This window comes from Coptis chinensis, chromosome 8, assembly GCF_015680905.1.
Source record: "Coptis chinensis isolate HL-2020 chromosome 8, ASM1568090v1, whole genome shotgun sequence".
Lineage (NCBI taxonomy): Eukaryota > Viridiplantae > Streptophyta > Magnoliopsida > Ranunculales > Ranunculaceae > Coptis > Coptis chinensis.
In genome coordinates this window covers 23,105,906-23,124,640 of record NC_141463.1, presented here as the reverse complement: position 1 = coordinate 23,124,640, position 18,735 = coordinate 23,105,906, and the positions used below count along the sequence as shown (strand labels likewise).

At 35.1% G+C, this 18,735-nt stretch overlaps 2 protein-coding genes across 2 annotated transcripts; both read right to left on the bottom strand.

Annotated features, from left to right (window-relative positions):
• Window positions 1-11,523: 11,523 nt before the first annotated feature.
• On the bottom strand, window positions 11,524-12,132 carry LOC147480587 (uncharacterized). The gene has a single exon (XM_086578702.1). It carries the CDS (start codon window positions 12,130-12,132, stop codon window positions 11,524-11,526), a length of 609 nt encoding a protein of 202 aa, XP_086434828.1.
• A 1,678-nt stretch (window positions 12,133-13,810) lies between these two features.
• On the bottom strand, window positions 13,811-15,393 carry LOC147480586 (uncharacterized). Its single transcript, XM_086578701.1, has 3 exons — window positions 15,358-15,393; window positions 14,419-14,535; window positions 13,811-14,326 (listed from the first exon to the last, which is right to left on the bottom strand). Exons 1-3 carry the CDS (start codon window positions 15,391-15,393, stop codon window positions 13,811-13,813), a joined length of 669 nt encoding a protein of 222 aa, XP_086434827.1.
• Window positions 15,394-18,735: the final 3,342 nt, after the last annotated feature.

The following is an 18,735-nucleotide window of genomic DNA, read 5'->3' as shown; positions in this document are numbered from 1 at the left end:
CTAATTGGCCAAGTCAAAATCGACTTGACAAGTAAGGAAAATAATTTGTTTTAGAAATTGAAACAATGAAATAATGAAACAATGAAACAAAACAAGCTTATAATGAGAATATAATTTTTTTATAACAAGCTTATTTGTGATACGTACAATTTAATAATATCTTTCACTCCACACTTCTTTGTACATTGAGGACACTATAAATTACCCACACGAGTTAGTAGTACAAGTACAAAATAAGATATTCAATCCACATCCCGCTTCTACACAAGAAACAACAGTACAAACCCGTCAACCACAAAGCTTTGATGCATTTTTCAAAAGATTGTTAACCAAGACAATACGAGTTTCTCAAAACAGATATATATATATCAGCCCTACTCTTAGACGGATGTCCATTTACGGACTTTACTTAAAAACTGAAATTTCAAAATACTAAATATACTCTCACGAAGGGTTTTCTCATGACTCGCTCATTTTCTCTCAGAAGTCCAAACTTACGTTACAATTTCCCTCCCTCCTGGTACTCTCTTTCTCTCTCTCATGGGGTTCCTCTTCTCTCAAATTCAAGGCCTTGACCCCTGACCGCTTTGTTTGTACTTGAGTGTTTGGCTTCTTGGAAATAACCGACTTATCCATGTCTAGTAAGCTCTCTAGGCTCCTGTTGGTATCCGTCCGAACAAACTGTGCCAATTCTTTAACTGTGTAAATTTTTATGTGCAAATCTTGGCAAGCTTGTTGTTTCGGTGGGAGTTGATCTATTTATGTAAATTTGATACTAGAAAAAATAATCTTGGCATGTTGTCGGGGTTGACGACAATTGGAATAAGGGAATTAGAGAGAGGAGGACAATCAGAATGAGAGACTTTTCTTTGTGTTTGACGTTGGTTTGCTTTAGTTTTGCAGGAACCAAGTCTGACATTTTTGTATCTGTCTGCACAAGAGACAACACACAACACTACAGCAGTGACCTTTTCATTTTTTTTTCCACAATCCACCTGGTGCTCTTTCAGGGCACTGCTTAGAACAACATGTATATTTCAAATTGTTCCACAACAAATCTATAAGTACATTAAAACACTTTAATAACTGTCTCACATTTAACAATATAAATTCATCATTAGTAAATCCACAAATGCTGCTCCAACATTTTATTTGGGTTGGTAACTTGATCTAAATCAGAACTAAAGTGAAGTACCAATCTGTGAACTAGTATGAATTACAAAATAGATTGGGTAGATTGGAATGAAGTAGCAAGTTAAAAATGCATTTTGTTTGTTCTTGGGCGGAGTTTTGTTCTCATCTACGATCTAATTTCCATGTTACGCAGAGGGAACCATTTAGCTACTAGAACTTAGATCCTTTAAATCGCAATACAGACAGGTGGAATCAAGAACCCAAGTTAAACTAATTACCCATGCTTCCAAGAGACATTCTCTGAGGTTTAAGTAGTTGAGGATGAAGTCCACTCCTCCACTAGCAACGAGTTAATTCTGTCTAAAAACCTATGAGCTCTGAACTACCTTCGAAAAAGCACATTGTTGTCACAATCACCAAAAATAAGAGGAAATAAAGAAGGTTGAAGGAACTCAAAAACCAGGGAATTGCCAACTCAGTTGAAATGATGTTAATACATCATGTTCATTGAGACTAATATTTGCTAATTTTTCTTGGATGAGAAGTGAAGAGGATTGGTCAGATCTCGCTATTACATTCCACATGAGAGATATTTTAGCTGGTCCAGCAGAAACATGAAACCTTGGGCCTTGCATGAAGAGCAGAAGTGAGCTAGATAGCATATTTTTGGAATCTACTGCTACACGAGGCACTATATTAGGATTCACAAAGTTGAGGAATGACGAGGAGATATTACTAGCTTCTTCCATTAAGAACAAGAATAGACATACTGTCCTCGTATAATTGCTTTGGATTCCCCCTAGCAATCATTAGTTCCTTAACAGAGTAATGCTCAAACAAGAACATGAGATTGAATCAAAAACACTATTCCTGATGTGAAGAACCAACACTATTCCCCATGAGAGAGAGAAATAGAGTACGAGTCATGAGGAAAAGTCCGTAAGTTTGGACATCGGAGAGAGAAGGAGCGATATTTAGTATTTTAGTATTTTGAAATTTCGGTTTTTAAGTAAAGTCCGTAAACGGACGTCCGTCTAAGAGCGGGGCTGATATATATATATACACAAAGCTAAAAACACAAAAATCAAAACAAACTAAACAAATGGTACACCAATACCAAACTAAGTACAATCTCTAATTGTTTCCATAGCTAATTCAAAGCTAAAAACACAAAAATCAAAACAAACTAAACTTAAACCAATAAAACTCAAATCTCTGACCTGAAAACCGAAACGTTCAGTGGAACTCCCTATACCAAACTCATCCAAATTAGTGTTCCCAAAAACAATCCCACCACATTCCCTCACTTTCTTAACTACCGTGGCATCAAAAGCCGTGACTCCCCATCCTCAAAACACTGTTTTTTGGTGGAATGGAAATAGAGGTTGGATGCACCATTGGACTCAGCCTAAGAGAATTTTTTATCCTCTTTTTTTATAATACACATATTTTAAAATATTCCTAATGAGAGACCGTATCCAAATCCTTTAAGGTTTGGAATCAAGCCTTACGTATCTCTTAATTCATTTCTAGAATTATTCCTTTTTCTAGGTTTTCTAGGCAACTTGTCAAGGCAATAACTTTCCCTTCATTCATCCAAATGGTACACCAATTGTTAGCATGCAAGTTTTAACAGGTATTGGAAATTCATAATAAATTATTAGAAGATACTAGTAATTACAGGTAACTTCTTAAGAATATAGTCATCCTGAGTAATATATCCTTTACCAGAAATACCTGTAACTAGTATCTTCTTATAATTTAACAAGAAGTTAGACGTTCTTAGAAGATCCCAGTAACAGGTATTTCTAGTAAAGTATATTAGATTCAGGATGGCTATATTCTTCCGAAGTTACCTGTTACAGGTAACTTCTGAGAATATAGCCACCCTAAGTCAAATATAATTTACTAAAAATACCTGTTACTGGTTTCTTCTTAAGAATATAGCCATCCTGAGTTTTCTATTATCCTTTATGAGAAATAATCAGAACATGCATATCACATTATCTTGAGGGAATAGCCTGAACCCATACCTGATAAAAAACATCAGCATCTTCTCAAACCAAGCTCTTGTAACGTAATCACCGACGAGTTTTGTCTTCAAACAATCCAAACTACGATAACTCGTTGGTGATTATGCTACAAAAGCTTGGCTTGAAAAGATGAAGAGGTTTTTTAATAGCAAGGGTTCAGGCTACTCCTCTCACAATGTGATCATTGGTGAAGCCTACAAAAGGGTAAATGAAAGTAGATCTCCACTCCAAATTGCCCAAAGGATTACCTTAGCATGCCAATTTTAACAAGTATTGGAAATTCCGATTAAATTATTAGAAGATACCAGTAATTATAGGTAACTTCTTAAGAATATAGTCAGGAGATCCTGAGTAATATATCCTTTACTAGAAGGGAAGGACTATATACAGATCCCAGATCTCTCAAGGCAGACCTCATTTTTTCTCAAAGCAGACCCCAAACTTAAAATTGTCATTGGGCACACCCCTCTTGGCCTCAACCTAAAAACAAAAAACATTGTTTTCTTTTTTCTCTTCTCACTTTTCACTTTCTTCGGTTGTTCTCTTTCTTCCTCCTCCTCTAAAATAAAATAAAATAAAAACAAAGTGTTTAAGCTAACATCGTTTCGACGTGTTTAAGGTGACTTGTTTATCCTTTAACTCTTCTTCTCTGGTTAATATCATTGTTTTGACGCTCACTTTGTTGGTAAAAAAATTGACTTTTTTATGAACTATTTTTTTCCCATTATTATTTTCATGTGTTTTATTATGTTTTATGTCGTTTCTATCAAATTTGAGTTTACATTCAGTGATTTGAAGTAAGTTTAGTGTTTCATGTTTGCATTTTTATGGACTTCTTTTTTGATGATTGATGGTATAGTTATTATGACATGGTGCTGCATTTCTTTTATTTAAGTCATTGAATGTAAATCTATTTGATATTTTGTGTTTGATGCAATTTTGTTAGTTTGAGAAGTGCTTTTAATTTTTCCTTAGTTATGGCATTTACTTCTTATTGGTCAGCTGTATTTGTGCAGAATAGTTTGCTGCATTAGGAATTTAGGATCTTGAATTGCAGTAAAATGCTGCTGGCCTTGTTATTTGTCTCTTGACTGCTATGAGTGTTTTTTACTTTTTGCTACGTTACCTTCTAAGGTTTAGAAGGTCTCAAATGTGCAAAATCAACGTATCCCCTCAAAAGCTTCTCCGACTCTTTTTCTTTGAGTAAGGTTTTGTACTCAACAAAATACTTCATTCTTGTTTTTCTTTTTCTTTTTTAATACTTTTATAATAGTGGCAACAAACCATGAATCTTCAAATGCTTTCTCATGACTTGATACTTCAACTTCTTGTCCTTTGATAAACTCATACTTCTTCTTCATTCTTGCTTTTTAATGTTTTACTAATTACCATTTTCTGTGAAAACCATCAAAGGAGAGAGAGTTGGGGAATGGGAAGAGAGAGAGTTGGGGAATGGGAAGAGACAGAGTGTGGAGGGGTGTTTTGGAAAAATAAATTGCAGCGTGTGAACGTGCGTTGGTGGAGTGAACGGTCAATTCATTGAAACTAATGTTTGTGCATGCATTAATACTGTGGTTTCATTCGATCTGTTGTGTTATTCTGCTTAGTGATAATACCTTATTTGTTTTAAGATGTTTATGTTTGGTTGCCAAAAGCACACCAAGCAGAAAGATCAAATTCTCTTAATTAGTGAAGTATGTGAGTCATCTCTCCTATCAATTAGGGTATTCAAGTATGGCATTAAATAGGGATTAAATAGAGATGTCATACTTGAAATTAAATAGAAAGTATATGTATTTTAGCTTTGCTGATATTATATATAGTTGCTTTCATTTTATCATAAGTCTATTGTTAACTTGTTGCTTTCTTAGAAACATTTACTTTGAAGTTTTGGATAAGATTATGAGGATGTTGGGATTGTTGTATCATTTGTCATTTAATAACAGTCTTTGATTGAGAGACTCCGAGTGCTTATAGTTAATATATAGTTTACAAAAAAATCATCGGTTTTTCATGGCACAGTCAAAAGCTTGCATTTTTTGTCTTGCATCATAAAGTTTGGGTTGTAATTGAAATTTGACTATTGTTAGCTATTGACGTATTACAGGGATAGTCATGCCGCCCCGAAAAAAGAAAGGTAAAGTTGTCTCTAGTCGCCAGCCTTCAGTTAGGGTGCCCCAAACGGCATCCCATCGAATACGAAAAACCAAAAAAATAATAGTTGTAGAAGACCATATTGAAGAAGACGAGAATGTTGAGTTGGAATAAGAACATGATGAGGAGATAGAGGTTTCTAATGGGCAAGAAGAAAATTTGCAGCAAGTAGATAATGTTGAGTTGGAAGAAGAACATGATAAGGAGATAGAGGTTTCTAATGGGCTAGAAGAAAATTTGCATCAAGTTGATGAGAACGAGAGCGATGGAGTCTAAATTGGGAATATATTCCGGAGGTCCTATAGATAGCAAAGTTTTGGTGGATTATAAGGACCATATTGCTCGCAAGATTTGGGATGGAAAGGTATTTTTTTTTACATCTATGCTTAATTCATTTTATAGTCGTGTTTTTTATTTATTTATTTATTAAATTAAAATCTTGTTTAATTTTGTAGGAAAGGGGTATTCTAAAACTGCACCACCATACTGTCAAACTAAAGCAATGGGACATAAGTGAAGAACCACCTCTTTTCCAAAAAAATCTAGAAGCTACTGGGTTGTTAAAATTAGACTTGTATTCGTGGAAGAACTTCAATGCAGTAGTGATTTCAGCATTTTGTGAGAGATGACATCAAGAAACAACTACTTTCCATCTCCTATTTGGTGAGATGACCATTACTCTCGATGATGTCAGCCAAATTTTGGGGATTCCAATCAAAGGTCTTCCAGTGGAGGGAATCTATTTGTTAGATAAAGGAAAAGCAGAAGAATTGCTTATACAAGGGCTTGGTTTGACGGCCGAAAATGTACCCAAAGTAAAAAAGGGGCATGTGACTCTAGAGTGGTTAAGGAAGACATTCTCTAACATGCCCAAAGATGCTACGATTGAAATTGTTGACTATCCTGTTCGAGCTTAATTGTTGTTTCTTTTGGGGTGTACAATCTTCAATGACAAGTCGGGAGTTGGTGTACACGTTGCCTACTTGCAAGTGTTGCTGGAACTTGACAATGTTTCAAAGTATGCTTGGGGTGCTGCTGCGTTGACTTATTTATATAGGGAGTTGGCAAAAGCATCTCAACGAAATGGGAGACAAGTTACTGGGTGTATGACATTGTTGGAAGTAAGTAGTATTTTATTATTCTAGGGAGTTATCTCATTTTTAAAATTTGATTTGTTCACAAAATACTTTTGTAGGCTTGGGTGTATGAACACTTTCGTCTTCAGAATTCTCTCATGATCAATATGGACTTTAAAAGGGATATGCCTCATATGAGACGGTGGATGGTATATCCCTCACTTTCAATGGCCACAATGTCTTCTTTGATCTACCTTCGGGAGGAGATAGACTTATTATCAACTAGAGAAGTAAGGATATAAGTTTAATACTTTCTTATTATAATTTGTTAGTTTGTAAAATGATGGAAGAGAATAACAATTATGAATTTTTGTGTGTTAGGTTTATTGGGACCCTTACAAAGATGTTCGTGACATCCGACCATTAGACGGCGTTACTTTTTTTAATGGCGTATTGTGTGTGCTTGATATAGCTGAAGGCTACAATATTGACCGAGTTCTACATCAGGTTGGATATGTTCAAAGGATTCCTGGTAGGCCGATTCAACCTAAATATGGTAGTAAAAAAACAAATGTGCGATACAATGTGAATCATTACACTTTTTCCCGATTGTGGACATCAGGGGATAATCATGTTTTGTCTAAGTTTGAACATGGTGAACGTGTTGTGGCTTCCTCGGATTGCGTTAATAGATACATAGATTGGTTCAACAATATTAGCCATCCTCCTATGCGGAATCCGAAGCACTTTTCACAAGTTCATAGACTTCCACCTGTAAATTGGGTAAGATGTATATATTTTTTTTATTCCTACTCGTATTCGATTTCATTATGTTCAAAAAATATAATATATCTAATGTTAGTCATATTTGTGGTATGCATTTAACTGTCAAATTATTTTATATATAGGAACATATTGTAACAGAAGCGACAAGGTTGCTTAAAGAATCGTTGGACATAGGAGGAACCCAAGATGTTCATGGGATGTTAGCACGTGAGAAGATGATATACAACATTCTCCAATTCAACCAAATCATTCAAGAAAGTTCACAAAGTGGAGGTGGGGGTGAAAATAGTGGAGATGTTGGTGAAAATAGTGGGGGTGGTCAAGATAATGGTGGAGATGGTGGTGAAAATAGTGGAGATAACATGGACATTGACACAACAAAGTTGACAAAACGACAACTTGCAATGAGGCAGAAGAGAAAGAAATGATGGTGTTAATCTGCTCAGGGGGTTCTTGTTGGTCCGGCTGGTGTGGACGAATGAGTGATCACTTCTATGGGGGTTCTTTTTCATCTATTACATCTTTTAATCTTAGTTGTAGACTTCACTTTTTAATAAAAATTCTGATGGTGGCCTATCTATTTTGTTAGTGTGGCATATGCTGTAATCTTGTTCAGTTATTTTTAGTTATGACTTTCACCTATGTTATGTTTTTCTTGTTAAACCATATTACTTTTAGTAAGGATCTGGTGGCCTTCATTGCCAAACAATTTTGATGTGGTCTCTGCTGCGAGTCTTGTTTAGTGATTTTCTTTCTTTCTTTTGATGTGGTATCTGCTGTATACCTTGTTTATTGATTTCTTCATTACTTCCAGGGCGAACTCTTTTGTGATGCTTCTAATGTTTTCATTTTCTTATTATTGATTGAGATATGTCTGGCATATGACTTTAAAGTTAACCATCTGTAGCTACAAAATTCAAGAGTATCAGTTTTAAGTCATCCTTTTCGGTGTTTCTGATGATACAAAGTTTTCAATATATGGCCAGCTGAACATCCCAAACCGGACAGCGATAGAGGAATTGAATGCTGTCGAAACCAGTCATTCTGTATTAGGAGGCATTATGGGAATCTACTCTGCAGAAGTGGGCTTGTCATTTATACACTCATGTAGTTTCTATGATTGGACAAAGCATAGTTTTTGGTGTTTCTACCCTATAATAACATTTTATTATGGGGTTGTGCAAGGATGTAAGACTTAAATATTAGTTAAAAACAGATCTTTTGTAGCATGTATAAGTGTCATTGTTCCAATGTGAAACTAGAGATCTAAGCAGAGAACCTGTTCTATTCAGCAACATTACAACATTGCATGGCAATGTTGAAGATGTTAAAGCAGTTTAGTACTTTAGTTATGTGCCAGTGGCGTTTGTTAGCTTCAGCTTTCTGTTCATACTATTTAATTTCTTGCACTTGAGTTCTATAGAATTTATCAGTATGACACAAGGAAGATAAAGAGAAAAATCAACAAAAGTATTTCATCGCCAGTCAGTAGTGCAAGTGGAATTTGAGAAGAGCGGTTTACTTGATTATCTATTCTAGTGGTTATTTTAGAAATGCAACTTAAATTGTTCTTTTCTTTTCAGTGATAACATCTTGGAAAGATTTGGCAAACATAATATATTTATCCACACAAGTTGAAGCTGAAAAATGTATCACTCAGCTACAAGGTGATAGTAGACCACTTCTCAAATTCATTCAGAATATAGTTTGAAAATGAAGTCCAAGCAATTTTGGTAAGTAAATTGTCACTCAGCCTATGAGGTTGGTTGATAAACTGAAAAGATAAGGATTTTTGACAGTCCAGTCCAACCAACTAAAACAGAAAAGGCTAGCCTGGTTAGAACGTCTTTTCTCTTTAAGTTAGTTAAGCTAAACCGATCTTAATACATGACTAGCAAAATCTAATCTAAGTGTAAAACAGTCCAGTCCAACCAACTAAAGCAGAAAAGCTAGCCTGGTGCGAAAGCCTTTTCGCTTTAAGTTAGTTTATTTAAACCGATCTTAATGTAGGACTAGCAAAATCTAATCTAAGTATAAGACAGTCCGGTCCAACCAACTAAATCAAACAAAGCTAGCCAGCAAAATCTAATCTAAGTGTAAGACAGTCCAATCCAACCAACAAAGGCATAAAGGGATAGTCTAACTGGAACATCTTTGTTTATATAAGTTAGTTTAATTAAACCATTCGTAATGCAGAACCTACACATTTCGTCTATGTATAAGACGGTCCATTCCAACTAACAAAAGGGGGCATAGAGTAGCCCAATGTGAACATCTAATCTTTTTAAGTTAGTTAAATTGAACCATTTTGACCAACACATCTCTCTTCATTTGAAATTTGAAATTTTGACAAAATATTTCAGTATAACTTACTGAAGGTCGGATTTCAAAATTCAAATTCAAATTTTGAGCGGGATTCGAGATTTCACCAAAATTTAAAATCTAATTTGAAATTTGAAATTTTGGGCAAAAAATTTCAAGTTGGTTTTGTGTTATCACTAACTCCAATTTCAATTCAATTCATGTTTTCATATTGTATTGAACATGAAATGAAGAATACAAACCAAATTACCAAAATATTGTGTTCGAAATTTTACTAAATTTTAAAATTCAAATTCAAATTTTTTAAAATTTGGGCGGGAAATTTCAATTTAAATTTCATATTCAAGACTTTAAGACTTCATATGAAAAAAAAAAAAAAAAAAAAAAAAAAAAAAAAAAAAAACAAAACAAAACAAAACAAAACTACAAATCAATTGACCAAAAATTTTGAATCAAAGTTTTCCTTCACTATATATATACTCTGAACCCAAAACCCTAAATCCTAAATTGATCGTCGTGTATTAAAATTCCAAAAAAAAAATTGTGAGCCAAAATTCAATGATAAATTTTGAATTAAAGATTAAAAAATATTGTTCAAATTTAATTTCATTCACATCTCTGTAAAGTACAAAACCTTACCCATAAACCTTAAACCCTAAACTCATATAGTGTAGTGGGGAAGACCATAAAATGAATATGTAATATTTAGGTGTATAAACAATGGTTAGTAATGTTTTTTTAATTATTGTCTTAAAATAAAGATTTTGTCAGCCACTGGGAACCAAATTGGAGTGAATTACTAAAAATTGACCAATTTTGACCAACTAAACGGTTTATAAACCCAAAACCCTCAACTGAGTCGTGTATTTAAATTCCAAAAATAATTTTGTGAGCCAAAATTCAATAATAAATTTTGAATTAAAGAAAAAAAATAATTGTTCAAATTTAATTTCATTCACATCTCTGTAATGTACAAAAACCTTACCCATAAACCTTAAACCCTGAACTCGATCATACAGTGTAGTGGGGAAGACCATAAAATGAATATGTAATATTTAGGTGTATAAACAATGGTTAGTAATGTTTTTTTAATTATTGTCTTAAAATAAAGATTTTGTCAGCCACTGGGAACCAAATTTGAGTGAATTACTAAAAATTGACCAATTTTGACCAATTAAACAGTTTAGATCAGCTATCCAAAACGAGATAGGTTAGTCCAGTCCAACCATCCAATGCAGATGGAGTTAGCCTAATCTGAACGTTTTTTATTTTAAAGTTGGTTTCAATGAACTGTTCTTAAGATAGGTCCAACACAATCTCCTATCTTTCTAAGACGGTCCAGGCCAACCATCCAATGCAAACTGAGTTAACCTAATCTGAACGTCTTTTATTTTAAAGTTGGTTCCAATGAACCGTTCTTAAGACAGGTCCAACACAATCTCCTATCTTTCTAAGATGTTCCAGTCCAACCATCCAATGCAAACGGAGTTAGCCTAATCTGAACGTCTTTTATTTTAAAGTTGGTTCTAATGAATCGTTATTAAGACAGGTTCAACACAATCTCCTATCTTTCTAAGACGTTCCAATCCAACCATCCAATGCAAACGGAATTAGCCTAATCTGAACGTCTTTTATTTTAAAGTTGGTTCCATTGAACCGTTCTTAATACAGGTCCAACACAATCTCCTATCTTTATAAGACGTACGGTCCAGTCCAACCATCCAATGCACACAGAGTTAGCCTAATTTGAACATCTTTTATTTTTAGGTTAGTTTTGATCAAAATTAAAACTCTAACTAATTTGAAATTTTGGCAAAATGTTTCAGACCAATACATGTAAACAATGAAAATCGAAACATCAAAATTAAAATATGTAAAATGTTTGGTTCCAAAATATATAAGAAACTCAATTCCATTCTATCAAAGTCTTTACATAAACTTTTCATCGCAAAAAATGTTTCTTCATGTATCCTCTGTAAAAGTATAAAATATTTCAAACATCTATTTTCCCAACTACACTAATCGACAAAAATTTGATCTCCTTCAAAAGCCTCCGCTTGAGCAATCCCTTGAACATTCAACCCTTGGAATGCCTCCACATGGGTTTTCACTAGAATTTCCCAGCCTTTTGCTATTTCTAGACTATTCCTGCTCCAAAACAACACTATTTTTGGAATTGAGCAACCATCTTCCAAATCTAGTTTAATGTAATGATTACTATTAACATAACCGATCCCAAGCACATTAACATTATTTAGATCCACTGGGGATCTCATAGGGAGAAAGGTATAACAATATGATGTAGAGAACTGTACAAGCACAACGTCAAATCTCGACGCAAACAAATACCCAGTAATAGGCATATCCATCCATTTGTTCCTCTTGGCACGAGTTCTCTTCTTTTTCCTTATCCTTTTATTTAATCCATCAACATCTTCCTGGGAAAATATCCTCACATAATATTCTTCATTTGACATTAACTCACTTAATAACTCTTGTCTCATCCAAAACCAATCAATTTCTTTTCTTCCCAAAGCCAAGCAGAGAGCCTTGAAACCACAATTTCCATCGCCGACGGGGTCTTCAAAACCAACAATAAACTGTAGCAATTCATGCGGAAAACACATTTTATATCCAGATTGAGCAATGGAGCAACTGACATCAAAACTCAATTTCTTCTTCCCCTTTGAAACATATGGTTTGGCCTTGGGCTTCGTTATAGATTGTGGAGTCACAGGTGGAGCATATGGAGGATGCTCAATTTCATTAATAAAGCAACCAACATCAACATTTTGTTTCTTCCTCTTTGAAACATATGGTTTGGCCTTGGGCTTCGTTATAGATTGTGGAGTCACGGGTGGAGCATTTGGAGGATGTTCAATTTCATTAATGGAGCAACCAACCTCAAAATTTTGTTTCTTCCTCTTTGGAACAAATGGTTTGGCCTTGGGCTTTGTTATGGATTGTGGAGTCATGGGTGGAGCATCCGGAGGGTACTCAAACCATGACAGATCTCGGGTAGTTGACCACTCTTCTTTTGCTGGCCTCTTCTTAGTACTGCCCTTAGGACGGCCTTTTGGTGTAGCATCCTCCTTTGGTGGCTCCAATGATGAACTTTCAGGCGTTGCAAGTTCCATGAGCATCTTTATCATAGATCTCTAATGGTCTTCAGAAGTCGATCCTAGTTGATGAATAAATAAATTCATAGCTGGTTTGTAATCAACACCAATGGGATCACTGGCTCTCTGTTCAATAGACAACTTTTTCCAAAATTCATCAATTTTAGAAAGAGGTATTCTGCACCCTTTTTGTTTGAGTATCACTAGCTCATGCGAACACGGCAAACCGTGTGAAGTACGCAAAGTGTGGTCGCAAACACTATCATCTACCCCAATGACATCTATACATCTCATCTCTTCCAAAATCAAATCTAAAGCTCTCTTTGAAATAAATCCTCTGAGCTCACTAAAAATTTCATCATTATGCTCGTGCTGAAATCTAGTTAAACTCCTCTCAAAAGAGGCTCTAATTTCGCTCATCTCAATATTGATAATTGGATGGATCAATTTCCACATTCCAAGAAAATCATGTTTGCATGTCCCCTTCAAGCTCGACTTCAGTCGAGCATGCAATCCTTCCACCCTATTCGTCGTAGTGTTTCCATAGTGCTTTTGTTGGTCTATCCAATAAGCAACAAATGCTTCTTTGTAAGGCAACCATGTTTTACGCAAATATTGGATGAGCACAGGATAATCTTTAAAAGCTAATTCTATAAAAGCAAACTTTCTCAAAAAACCCTCCTGTGTCTTTGACTTTACCACATTAGTCCACATGGCACAAAGTTTATTTATGTTTTGCTCGTCACTGAGAATATTTTTTCCCATTTTCAAGACACATTAGAAAATGTGCCATCGACATAAGTGCTTCTTTGCATTTGGAAAGACTACATCGACTGCATTCTTCAAAGCTAGCTCCCTATCATCCCTGATCAACACCGAACTTCGGCATGAGTATCTCTCGAAACCTTTCCAATACCCAAGTGTAGTCATACTCTTTTTCCTTTTCCATCAACACATGACATGCAAAGAAAGTCATATTGGTCGATGTCACTCCTGCAATCTCTAAGAACTTGAAATGATACTTGTTTGTCCTATACGTACAATCCATGAGAAAATTTTGGTTAAAAGTCTTAGCCATTTGGATCGAACCCGGATGGGCCTAAAACAATTCGCAAACCTCATTGCTACTTTCTCGACGTTTACTGTACTCCACATATCTATTTTCCCTTAACAATCTACCCAACTCTTACAACTGTGTTCTATTTTCCATTTCATCAAGTCTAATTCTGTGTCTTGCATTATACATTTGTCTCATGGAGGATGAGTTTAATATATCTCTTGCTTTGACAGCATTCATGACCTCTTTCGGTTTGACTCCAACTTTACTCATCTCAGATACAAGAATCATTTCCATCTTATTAAACCTTCCCATATAAGAGTGACCTTCCATAGTTTTTGCCATCCCATGATTATGACGACCACAATCAACTCTTAGTGTCCATCTATCTAAACTACCACGTTCAAAACATGCTTTTAATTTAAAAGGATAATTCATCTTTTTTGTTCCAGTCTTTCTCATTGCCTTCTCGTTTGCTTCTACCTTTTTATGAGATCGAAATTTACCACCACGCTCACATATCAAAATAAGTCTAGGAGCCTTCCCACCAATTGCATTTTGAGATTTCCCAGTAACGATAATAGCTCCCACTTCACTTCCTTTATGTTGTGTCCAATCAATCAAATCTTGACGACTATCAAATACCTATAAATCAATTTAAGTATTCATTAATCCATGGGTAAGAAGGTATTAAATCAAAGAAGTAAGTTTCAAAACGTATATTCATCCATGCATACCATGTTGGTGTTAAACTGTTCGGTTTGATCTATGTAGTGCTCCTCCGAAGATGCATTTGAATTTTGTGAAGTCCGAAGTGCATCAATTGGTACCTCATTGTGATTGTATAGAGGATCCTATAACATTTACAGTGAATTATAATGTTAGCTACAAATTTGTCACAAGAAAAATATCTATCAAAGTAACTAAGAGATGGCCAAATTAGACTGTCACTACACCATAATAGGATATTTGCAACACAGACTTTTTTTGCTTTGCAACGGTTATTTACCGTTGGCAAGTTGCCAACGCTATATAAGCGTTGGTAATGTTGTTAAGTGTTGCTTTAATTCGGATGCATTTCAGGAATTATTTTCTAACGCTTAAAAATCGTTTGAAAAGTGTTACAAATCAAAAATTCAAAAATTTCGCCAAAGAGGGAAACCAAAAAAAATCGCCCTCTATTATTTCGGTCGAAATATAAAAGATAACCTTAACTTTAGTCTCTCTCCTCTCTCTCACCCGCTACACTCTTAGGTCTCCTCCTCTCTCTCATTGCGGTACCCTTCTCTCTCTCTCCTCACTTGGGTTAATGCTACTTCAATTTTGCTTGGCTTGATATCTTGCTCCAAATTTTCTTGCTTCAAAGGTACGATTTTTATTTTTGCCGATGCTCTTGAGCTGGAAGCTTTTGCAAACAAAGATCGAAGGCTACGATGCTTCCGAAATGCTTGTCGAGGTATGTATTAGTGCAAAATATTTGCATTTTTTACCTTTATTAAAGATATAAAGGGAATAAAATTTAAGATACGAAAAAGTAAGATATGGTGTGCATCACAAGTTCTTACAAATGCACTTGTAATTCATGTATTATTGTTTCAAAGATGTGGGTTGGTGGTCACCCACTATAATAACAGTGAAGATCGTGTATCACTTCACATTCCAAACCACAAGTTTACTGTGAATGTCGGAGGAATCTTAGTCCAAAGACCCATTGGTGTATCAAGACACACCTTGCCATAAGTCACTTGGATATCAAGACCGGTCCAGATCTTGCATTCGTTAGGGACAGAATTGCCTTGTAGAGATAAATCTACACATCAACTTAATTTAGGTGTTCTACTCCCTCTATTTGTCATGCAGAGTATTGTAGCAGATAATTGTGATTTTCCTGTCTAAATTTGCATATCTAAATCGAAATAGATTCACGAACTGATTTATATTCGCTATTTGTTTGTTTGTTTGTTTCGAGAAATCTATTTTTTTTTTCTTTTCAGATTTTGTTGATGGATGTGTTCGAATCTATTTCAGTTGTAATCGAGCTTAGAAAAGGTACTAGAATTTGACTTTATATATTCAGATATGTTAGTTTTGTATTCAAAGATTGTTTTTGATTAATTATGTGTTTAGATCTTTGAATCATAATAAATCCTTATTGTTGTTTGATTGTGATTATTGGTTTGAAATTTGGTTATGTGTTCTTGTGTTCATTGGAGTTACTTTTTTTTTATGTTATATCAAAAAGTATGAGTTTGCAAGATTTAGATTTATGGAGAAGGATATCGTTTTGTTTGTTATTGACTATTTATTATTATTTTTATAAAATTTTCATTGTGATTGATGTATGTTACATAATTTTTGTTATTTCTAGGTTTTTGATTTCGATTTTGTTTCTATCACATTGGTAATTGTTCTAAAACTACTTGAGCTCAATAGACCAGCTTGCTACTTATTTAGTTAACAAATGTGTGGTTGGTTGAGATTTTGTCCATGATAACCACATGATAAATTAGTTGGAAAACATACTAAAAACAATTAATTTGCTAGTGTTGGTGGTGATGATAACAATCTGATTATGTAGCTAGCCTGCTTTGGTCTTGTATCAGTAATTTCTTGTGAATAAATCTGAACTGTCCTACTTGTTTTAACTAGAACAGGTGGTAGTTCAAGGACTTGTGTTAGGTTGGTTTTTACCTTCAAAGTTCTTTAGAAGAAAATGCAAATCATGTAAAAACTTTGCTTCCATATCAAAAGCGCTAGGTTTTATCAAAATTTGCATTTTCTTTGTATTTTTGGTGTTGAACTACCTTTTAAGTTCTTGATCGGCATCCTGTAAGTTCAAGTCCTACCTAGTTTCCAAATAACGTAAAATGTACTTTTTTTTTGTTGTTGCTCTTAAAATGTGGATGTTTCGAGTTGTTATTGTGCAACCAAAACAATGTCTTGAGGGATAGGGTTTGATTCTTCGTTGTAGGAAAGTCTTTTTTTTTATGTTTTTAATTTGTTTCACTCATGAAACAACTTCTTTGTTTTGTTTATAAAACAAGGCGTATCAAAGTTTTTTGTTTCATATCCGCTGCTCTGTTAAGGTGGTAACAACTTAGTTAAATTGAGGGGGTTTTGATATCCGCTTTCGCTTATAATTTTTTTTTTTTTTTTTTTTCTCTTGTTTTCATTTATCTTGTAGGCTTGGGATAATATTGCTAGAACCTCTTTTTCCTCTTTTCGGAAGCCTTTGTATGTGGCATCATTTTTTAGAGTCCATATAATGATGAATTTGTCAAGAAAGGGTTTCCCCAAACAACGTGACATTGAACACGAGGGATCAAGGAAACCGCCTTGAATTCAAATGCTTTGCAGAGTTTGTTCCATTTTCTCTCGATCTACACCGGAAGCACTAGCCCCGTGAAGCATCAAAGATGGGACACTTCGGAACATCCGAAAAGCGATGTTAGATCGAATCGCCCTCTCGTTTCAAATAACTTTCGGATAATGACGGTTTACATCGATCGGGCGCAGCCATCTTCCCCGATGATATAACACCGACTTTAAGTTCATAAAAGAAAATGAAACCGAAAGACACGCTAGTCTCCCATTTGCAAGGTTGTCCATAAGTGATGTAGGGCAAAACTTCGAGCTTCTTTGCTAGCGTCGCATTGAACAAGCAACAAGAATTGTCTCCCCTGTGCATCCAACACAACAATGTGATTGAGAAGTCGAGATACTCAGCCACACCATATGTGTCGAGCGGTCATTAGTCTGGCTTTGTGACTTTACCATCTAATCCCCAGGAAAAGCATTTCCCAAACGGTGATCGATTCTCGGCAATGGAAGGGAGGGTCTTCCATATAATGGAAATTCGCACTAAATTTATGAAGGATGTGTTAAGTGAGCATGCCATTTCGGATGATTCCGAGATAAGTCGCGGTCGAAGTTTTGGCTTCTTAGTTCCCTCGGTTTTGTCTTTGAAAGCCTAGCGAGGTATATTATGCAAATGGATGTGACTTGAACTTGACAATAGAGATGCTCACTCAACTTCGAGGTATGCTAAAGTTTCAACCGTGATTGTAGTGTGTCTTTTATGTATATTATGTACTACAATTTACTAGAGTACTCAAAATCTTTTATGTTCGCCTTGGATCAGCGTAATCATTGTCTTTGGGAGTGTAACAAAATCAAGCTTCCCTACGGTAAGTACCAAGAAAACTTTTCGGTGGTAATCCATTAATCCTTGCTATATCCTCGTATCGTACATAAATCGATAAGGATGATGGTAAGGGGTAAGAATTTTGAAGTTTCCAGGTTATCGCATTTGAACCTCTTTGTCATCATTCCTTAACACATCCGCTTTACTCGCGGCTTCAAGTTGATGGTGGTTTCAATCGAACCTGAATTCAAAGACCTTGTCACCCGAAGTCCGAAAATTTGACTTTCCTCGCCCTTTTGAATCGATGGTTTCTTTGGAGATAATCTCCAACAAAGTACCGATCCTTACCGACCGGTTAACAAGGATAATATTTTCTTTAAGACCGGATCTTAACATGTGGTTATTTAATTTTTCATTTTTATGGGGGTATTCAGTGACACAAAATTGTGGATTCCATTCATTTTTTGTAGGTTTATTTATGAGAAATTATTATTTTTTTTATCGAAACCCATCAGAATGAGTTTATAACCGTTACAAAAACTACTTTTAAATTATTTTTTTTAAATTAATTAACAATTTTGCAACGGTTAAGAATCGTTGGAAATTTTGCAACGGTTAATAAGCGTGGGAAATTTATGTTTGCAACGGTTAATAACCGTTGGAAATTTCTGTTTGCAACGCTTATTTACCGTTGCAAAAATTTCCAACACTTTACAAACGCCATATTTGCAACGCTTAAAAAGCGTTGCGAAAATTATTAGCAACGGTTTTTTGCCGTTGCAAATAGCCTGTTATGGTGTAGTGTGTCTAATGCTTCATAGGTCGCTCCAGTTGGGGCACCAGAGTCTTAGAAAGTTAGTTGGCCTGGGACGTCTCGAACGTAAAACTATTCCCATTTCCTAACACTCAC

What these genes read in the sequence shown, in the direction of transcription:
- LOC147480586 (XM_086578701.1), bottom strand. Translation starts at nt 15,393, where the DNA reads ATGGGTCTTTGGACTAAGATTCCTCCGACATTCACA. An exon ending in AGATTCCTCCGACATTCACA is followed by an intron (nt 14,536 to 15,357) that starts GTAAACTTGTGG and finishes TAAATGTTATAG; the next exon opens with GATCCTCTATACAATCACAA. An exon ending in AACAGTTTAACACCAACATG is followed by an intron (nt 14,327 to 14,418) that starts GTATGCATGGAT and finishes ATTGATTTATAG; the next exon opens with GTATTTGATAGTCGTCAAGA.
- LOC147480587 (XM_086578702.1), bottom strand. Translation starts at nt 12,132, where the DNA reads ATGTGTTTTCCGCATGAATTGCTACAGTTTATTGTTGGTTTTGAAGAC.